Source organism: Orycteropus afer, unplaced genomic scaffold (assembly GCF_000298275.1).
Source record: "Orycteropus afer afer isolate SDZICR_OR568_19922 unplaced genomic scaffold, OryAfe1.0 scaffold00099, whole genome shotgun sequence".
Taxonomy (NCBI): domain Eukaryota; kingdom Metazoa; phylum Chordata; class Mammalia; order Tubulidentata; family Orycteropodidae; genus Orycteropus; species Orycteropus afer.
In genome coordinates this window covers 1,483,967-1,491,742 of record NW_006921686.1, presented here as the reverse complement: position 1 = coordinate 1,491,742, position 7,776 = coordinate 1,483,967, and the positions used below count along the sequence as shown (strand labels likewise).

The following is a 7,776-nucleotide window of genomic DNA, read 5'->3' as shown; positions in this document are numbered from 1 at the left end:
GTTTTGTTCCACATTGTTCTCCGTCTCTATCCAGGATCTCCTCCATAGATCCCCCTCCGAGTGGTTGACAGTGGTAGCCGGGCACCATCTAGTTCTGGTCTCATAGTCATATAGGCTGCGGATCGCATGGTGTACCAGTCACTAGGACTAATTATTTCCATGAATTTTTGATTTTCTTCATTCTTCATTGCTCTGGATGAGGAGAAAAAAATGAAGTTATTTTTAAATCACCCCTTGTGGATAGAAACAAATTGGCATGCATGACTTCAAATACGGAGTTAGTGGGAAGAGGAAGAGGGTGTGTGAGAGCCTCGTTTTTGTCTGTCTTTAACCCAGAGAGAAGAGGCCGGCCACGATGAAGGCATGGTCCGGTTACCTGCTGGGATGGATGGCCTTCCTGCTGTATCCCGCTGAGAGCAGTGGGAGTGAGTATACTGGGAACAGGGGCAGGGTTTCCACGTCCTCAACCAACTGTTGTCAAGCCAATCCTGACTCATAGCAACACATAAGACAAAGTAGAACTGCCCCGTAGGGTTTTCTTGGCTGTAATCTCTATGGGGTTACACATAGCCCCTCCGAACTCGAAGGGAAGCAGCCCTAGTGGCACTGTGGTTAAAGCACTGGGCTGTTAACCAAAAGATGAGGCAGTCGGCTTCTGTGAAGATTGACAGCCTTGGAGACCCTGTGGGGCAGTTCCACTCTGTCCTCTAGGGGCGCTGTGGGTCAGAATCTACTCCAAGGCAGTGGGTTTGGTTTGGGATTTTACAGCCTTGGAGACCCTGTGGTGCAGTTCCACTGTGTCCTCTAGGGGCGCTGTGAGTCGGAATCTACTCCACGGCAGTGGGTGTGGTTTGGGCTTTGCTTCTGTGAAGATTGACAGCCTTGGAGACCCTGTGGTGCAGTTCCACTCTGTCCTCTAGGGGCGCTGTGAGTCAAAATCCACTCTCAGGCAGTAGGTTTGGTTTTTTAACTAAGAGGGTGTTCCTGAGTGATGCAAACCATTAACACACTCAGCGGCTAACTGAGCTACGAGAGAGGAAAAGCATGGGGGCATGAGAAAAAGCCTAGAAACACGAGAGCATACAAAAAATAAAACCAAATCTGCTGCAACAGCAATCAATCAATTGCCATCAGTCAGTTCCAACTCATAGTCACCACCAGCTTTCCTTAACAGTGATAGCCTTAAGTCCATGATCATAGAGACACTGTAGGAGCCTATAGGGTTTCCAAGGCTGGAATCTTGATGGAAACAGACTGCCACATCTTTCTCCCATGAAACACTTAGTGGATTTGAACTTCCGACCTTCTGGTTAATAGCCAAGTTATAATGACGGTGCCACCAGACCTCCTTGTAGTAGTCGTAGTTATTGTTAGGTGCCCTCAAGTCGGCTCTGAGTCAGTGACCCCGTGCACAACAGAACGAAACACTGCCCGGCCCTGCACCAGCCCCACGATCCTTGCCATACCTGAGCCCATCGTTGCAGCCACCGTGTCAATCCATCTCATTGAGGGCCTTCCCCTTTTTCGCCGACCCTCCACTTGGCCAAGCATGACCTTCTTCTCCAGCGGTTGGTCCCTCCTGACAGCATGACCTTGTGGTAAGGTCAATCAAATGTTACTCTGAGAGCAGAGAGGTCAGCGGGCTCTGGATTATGAAGGATTGGAACCAGTTATGGGAATTAGGCCATCAACAGATTACTGTGCAGATGGCTAATACAGTAAAACCCGTGAAAGCCAGAACTCGGAGCAAATGCCTTGCCTTCCCGGTTCTCGCAAGTTCTCTGTCTTTGACAAGGTACTGTTTTCCCCCTTCTCTATCACTCTGTTAAGGGCAAATATTTGAGTTTCCACATCCACAGTTTTCTGCCTTACACAGGTTGTGGCTTTGGCAGGTTTTATGCATCATGTGTTGATTTTTGCTAACACCTCCCGATGTCACTGCTGTGGAGTATTCTGACTCCTAGGGACACTATAGGACCCTACAGACCTGCCCCATAGGGTTTCCAAGGCTGTAATCTTCATGGAAGCAGTTTGCCAGGGGTCTTCGTCCCGTGGAGCGACGAGCTAACATTTCCTGAGTAACAGCCATGGTCACTAGGGGGTTGTGGGGGTGCAGACTGGGTCCCGTGACACTCTCAGAGGGGGTAACACCACAATGGGCCCAGGGTCCACAGCTGCGGTGCCAGAGGGAGGGCTGGTGCTGCGGGGGGAGGGCCACCAGGACAGTGGCATCACTACGGTGAGTGTCACCCGTCACCCAGTGTGGTAACTCATCATCACCACCCTCAGTGCCCCTTGTCATCTGCCAGTCAGGGCGTGGACAGGATGTGGAGCTCGCCATTGGGCGCAGAGGAGGGTCTCCTCTTGGTCAGTGGGAGAGCAGAGAATACGTGGGGGCCATGGGAGGTGGGAGAGCTCTGGTGGCGTAGTGCCTAAGGCATTTGACTACTAACCAGAAGGCTGGAAGGCAGGTTGGGCAATCTACTTCCGTAGTGATACCGCCTCGGAAACCCAAGGAGGGGTCGCTATGAGTCAAGTCAAGTCAATGGCAGTGACTTTGGTTTGGGCTTTGCTTCCAGTGGGTGTGGTTTGGGCTTTGCTCCCATAAAGACTGACAGCCTTGGAGACCCTGTGGTGCAGTTCCACTGTGTCCTCTAGGGGCGCTGTGGGTCAGAATCCCCTCCAGGCAGTGGGTTTGGTTTGGGCTTTGCTTCTGTGAAGGTAGGAGCTCTGGTGGTGCAGTGCCTAAGGCATTTGACTGCTAACCAGAAGGCTGGCGGTTCAAACCCACCAGCTACTCCTCAGGAGGAAGATGGGGCAGTCTACTTCCATAGAGACACCACCTTGGAAACCCAAGGAGGGATTGCTGTAAGCCAAATGGACTCAAGGCAGTAAGTTTGTATGTTTGTTTGTTTTGATGGGCGGTGGAGAGGAGCAGCGAGTCCCATGGCCCCCAGGGTTTGGGGCAGGGCTACTCTGCCCACTGGAATAGTGACTACCACTGACATGGGCCACATACTCTTGTCTGCCTATTCCATCATCTTGCTGTAAGTCCCCCATCACCCCACAGATAAGCATTTACTGCACAGGCAGTTCCCAGATTACAAACAAGTTCTGTTGCTAAATCGGTTTTAAATCAAATTTGTACGTAAGTTGGAACAGTTAGGTACCATCGGTATCCAACTTTCAGTTAGTCAAATGTAACTTTCTATACGGAACTCTGATGGTATAGCGGTTAAGGCATTTGGCGGCTAACCAGAAGGTCGGTGGATCAAACCCACCAGCCGCTCCTCAGGAGGAAGATGAGGCAGTCTGCTTCTGTAAAGATGTTCAGCCTTGGAAACCCTATGGAGGTTGCTCGATGGCAGTGAGCTTGGGGTTTTTCTCAGCTCGGTACTTTTCTATGTATAAAAAAAATTACAGAAACACTTCCAGATACACTAAAGCATCATACCATAATAATACAGTAATAATAATAATAATAATATTTTGATGCATATAGCAAAGTAGCTCCTGTTTGTTATTACAAACCATTGTGTGTATTTTGGATTTTTAATATATTAGGCTTTACAAGAGCTCTGGTAGCATAGTGCCTAAGGTACTTGGATGTTAACCAGAAGGCTGGTGGTTCAAACCACCAGCCACTCCTTGGAGGGAAGGTTAGGTAATCTACTTCCGTAGTGATACCGTCTTGGAAACCCAAGAAGAGGTCGCTATGAGTCCGGTCCGACTTGATGGCACATAACAACAAGAACAACAGCGTTTACAGGTGGGTTTGTAACTGCAGAGTTGCACATAAGTGGAACGTTCATAACTCGGGCACTGCCTGTATATTAACTGGTTTAAATGTCACCAAAACAAGACCAAATGGCTCTCAGAAACAGACGAGACCAAGCAAAAACAAACCCACTGCCATGGAGTGGATTCTGACTCACAGCGCCCCTAGAGGACAGAGTGGAACTGCACCACGGGGTCTCCAAGGCTGTAAATGTTTATGGAAACAGACTGCCTCATCTTTTTCCTGTGGAGAGGCTGGTGAATTCAAGCCAATGACCTTTCAGTTAGTTAAAAGAGCCAGGCTCTAGGGGCTGGGTGAAAGCCCCTCAACCTTGGGCTTCACCTCTGCCTCCTGCTCCCAGCCCACAGAAGCTAGAGGCTTTTCTTCACTCAGACAGCTGCTGGCTGCTGAGGCTGAGAAACCCAAGGTTGACAAGTAAAAAGGCACACAGTCCTAATGTTGCCAAACCACACACCAGATCATTGATTCAAGTCCATTGAAAGTCCCATGATCGGCAGAGCGTGGCAGGCTGCTGAATGACTCAGCTACATGCAGGGTTCAAGCGTATCCAAAACCTAGAGACCGTTCCCAGAGCTGCTTCTTATGTACAGGAAGCAGACCACATCCCAAAGGCAGCTACTCAGCTGCTTGTGGTGGATCCCACCATGGAGTTGATTACCAGTCTCATCATGGGGAATAACTACCACCAGCTGCCCAGCCACTCAACCGGGCCCAGCCAAGTTGACACACAATCTTAACTACCACGAATAGAATGTCTTAAAATGTGTTTCAGGAACCATTAGTCTCTACAGCTATTGACTGGTGGTGGGGAGTGGGTGGGAAGAAAGCATAATTCAATACATTCTGTATCACTCTTGGAGTCTTTGACTGGTACAAATGGCTGACACACTTGGTCACTAACCAGAAAGTTGGCTGTTAGAGTCCTCCTGGATATTTCTCGGAAAGAGGCCTGTCAATCTACTGCTGAAAATTCAGTCATTAAAAACCCCGTGGAGGTCAGTTCTGCCCTGACACATGGGGTCACATGTCAGAATTGGCCCTGTGACAACTCACATCCCCCCCTGGGTAATCCAGCTCATGTTTACATATTAATCCTTCTGATGAGTCCTTGATCATTAAAAAACCCTGTTTAACTTTGATACAGCATTTTCCAAAACTCGTTTATTATTATATCAGCTATCTCTTGAGCTTCTAATATTAAATACAGTGGTTCTAGGTTCTGAGGACTTTTATATAAAAGATAAAGTTTTGAATCTTCGTGGAGAAGAATCTAAGGGTCTGGGATTGTGTTTCATAAACTTTGTTCATCCACGTATCACCCTCCCAGTATTTACCATCAACTCTTTTAATTTACTGAATATTTTAAAAAATGTGCTCACTATTCTTTCCTTAAAGAAATGTATTTTTAAAAATATTCTTTACAGAAATGTTGTATATATAAAAGCAGTTCCACTTATAAGTAGGAGGTTCAAATAAAAATAAATACTATGAAAATAAAACCCTATTATGAAATTCAACCCCATATTAATGCCCAAATAAAGCTTTGAGCCTGAGTCCTACCCTCTTTTCATTAAAAGGGGAGATTGTTAAGTATTAGAGATATAATAGAGAGACAATAGCATTCAATAGAAGTTTTCTCATTTGTATAATCAGACCGATTAAAAGAACATTGAAGAAGGAATTTTTTTTATGTGTCCAACTGCTTCCATGAACAGCTACTCCCTTTACCTTGAGACCAGAAGAACTGGTTGGTGCCAGGATACCATTAATGAACGATTTGGTCAAAGATTCTATGGAAGAATAATGATCAAAAGGGGGGAAATGTAGAGCAGAACTTTAAATTCTCATAGTATCCAGACTTTCTGGAGCAATTGAGGCTGGATGATCTCCCAAAACTTTTGCCCTGAGGAAATCTTTAAACCTTAAACTTTGTATCAAAACGATCTTCTGAAGGCATGATTAAACCAAACAATAGTTCAGCTTATTTGGGGGAGGGGAGTCAAATTTGAGCATTATGTTCTCTTAAAGAATTATCTAAGGGGGTGCTCTGGTGGTGTAGTGTTTAAGGGATTTGACTGCTAACCAGGAGGCTGGCGGTTCAAACCCACCAGCTACTCCTCAGAAGGAATATTGGGCAATCTACTTCCTTAAAGATACCACCTCAGAAACCTAAGGAGGGTTCGCTATGAGTCAGATCCGACACGATGGTAGTGAGTTCGGTTTGTTATATGTGATGAAATTGGCAATGGCAACTCGAAAGGTTAGATGAAAGACTTAGGGGGCAGTGAGTTTGTGTTAATGATGCTGAAACAATTTGGAAAAGGTTGTGGATAAAGGTGGTACAACTTGAAGCATGTAACCAATGTAACGAAAGTCTACATTTAGAAATTGTTGAATTGATGTATGTTTTGCAGTGGATATCATCATCATTTAAAAAAAAAAAACAAGACATGGTTCCAACCTCAAAAAAAAATTTTTTTTCAGGATTTTTTTTTCTGATCTGCGTTTCAAAATTATTTCATGTTGTACCCCTGCTAATGCAATCTTGTGGTCTACCAAAAAGTAGCCTGTGTTCTACTCATGGGTACATTCCACACTCTCGGTAACCATGGTCTGGAGGAACAATGTGTCGTGGTTTCTTTCATTGTTTATGAAATCCTTTCCCAGTAATCTTGGTCCAAAAATAAGCTGGCCATACCCTTATGTTTTATCAGGGAGTTGATGCCAAGTTTATGTGTGTAGCCTTCAGACCACAAGAACCACACGAAGGCTCGTCCCTAGTTCATTCAAAGTGACTCATCTCACTCCCTGTGTGTCCTTTCAGGTAAGAAAGACTCCTGCGTCTTTCCCTTCATCTACAAAGGGTCCACTTATTTCTCCTGCACCAGAGTCAATAGCTTCTTTCCTTGGTGTGCAACCAGAGCCGTTTATGATGGAAACTGGAGGCACTGTGAAAAGGAAGGTAAGTGACACCGCATGTCCCCAGTCAAGTGAGTTCTTAAAATGGTGGCTGCAAAAGAATATGTGCGAGTGCATGCAATTTGATCTTTACACAAACGATAAGATGGGTGAGCACATAGAAAAGTCTCTGGAAAACCAAATACTGAATGTGAATATTGAAGAATAACGTGAATGATGTTTATGTTTAAAATGCTACCCGTGGGAAAAGGGTAGTAGAATATTGTAAGTCTGGAGGGAAGCATTCGGCTGCTGACCAAAAGGTCGGTGGTTCGAACCCACCAGCTGCTCCACACGAGAAAGATGAGGCAGTCTGCTTCTGGAAAGATTGACAGCCTTGGAAACTCGATGAGGCAACTCTATTCTGTCCTCTAGGGTCGCTGTAAGTCAGGATTGACTCCACAACAACGGGTTTGGTTTTTTGATCTGGAAGGAACCATTATATTCACTGTCTCTTTCTTAATTTTCTAAACTAAAAAGGCAACAAAGTATAAAAGAAAAGCACCTGAAACTGGAGAGATTTTGTTGACTTTTTTTCAAAATTCAAGACATTTTTGACACAGTGATATCTATTTTTGTGCACAGACACAAAATGCATTTAGTTTGTTCTAGCCAATTCCCTATTGTTGGACACAGAAATTGTTCCTACTGATATCCAGTGTCTTAATTTCTCAGTAGGAGCTCTGGTGGCATAGTGCCTAAGGCATTTGACTGCTAACCAGAAGGCTGGTGGTTCACACCCACCAGCCACTCCTCAGGAAGCAGACTGGGCAATCTACTTCTATAGTGATACCTTCTCGGAAACCCAAGGAGGGGTCACTATTATGCTACAACACAAATACCACAAGGGGTGGCTTTAATGAACAGAACTCTGTTTTCTCACAGTTTAGGAGGCTTGTTGTTGTTGTTGTTATGTGCCGTCAAGTCAGCCCTGACTCATAGCGACCCCTCCTTGGGTTTCCGAGGCAGTATCACTACGGAAGTAGGATTGCCCAACCTTCCTTCCGGGGAGTGGCTGG

General features: G+C 45.7%; 1 protein-coding gene across 1 annotated transcript in view; it reads left to right on the top strand.

Moving 5' to 3' along the window:
• The first annotated feature begins 355 nt into the window (after positions 1-355).
• LOC103198822 (epididymal sperm-binding protein 1) overlaps positions 356-7,776 on the top strand; it is a 17,728-nt gene continuing 10,307 nt past the window's right edge. Inside the window, exons 1-2 of the mRNA XM_007943030.1 lie at positions 356-425; positions 6,624-6,761. Of these exons, the coding sequence (XP_007941221.1) occupies positions 356-425; positions 6,624-6,761 (208 nt within the window). The remainder of the gene's footprint in view (positions 426-6,623; positions 6,762-7,776) is intronic.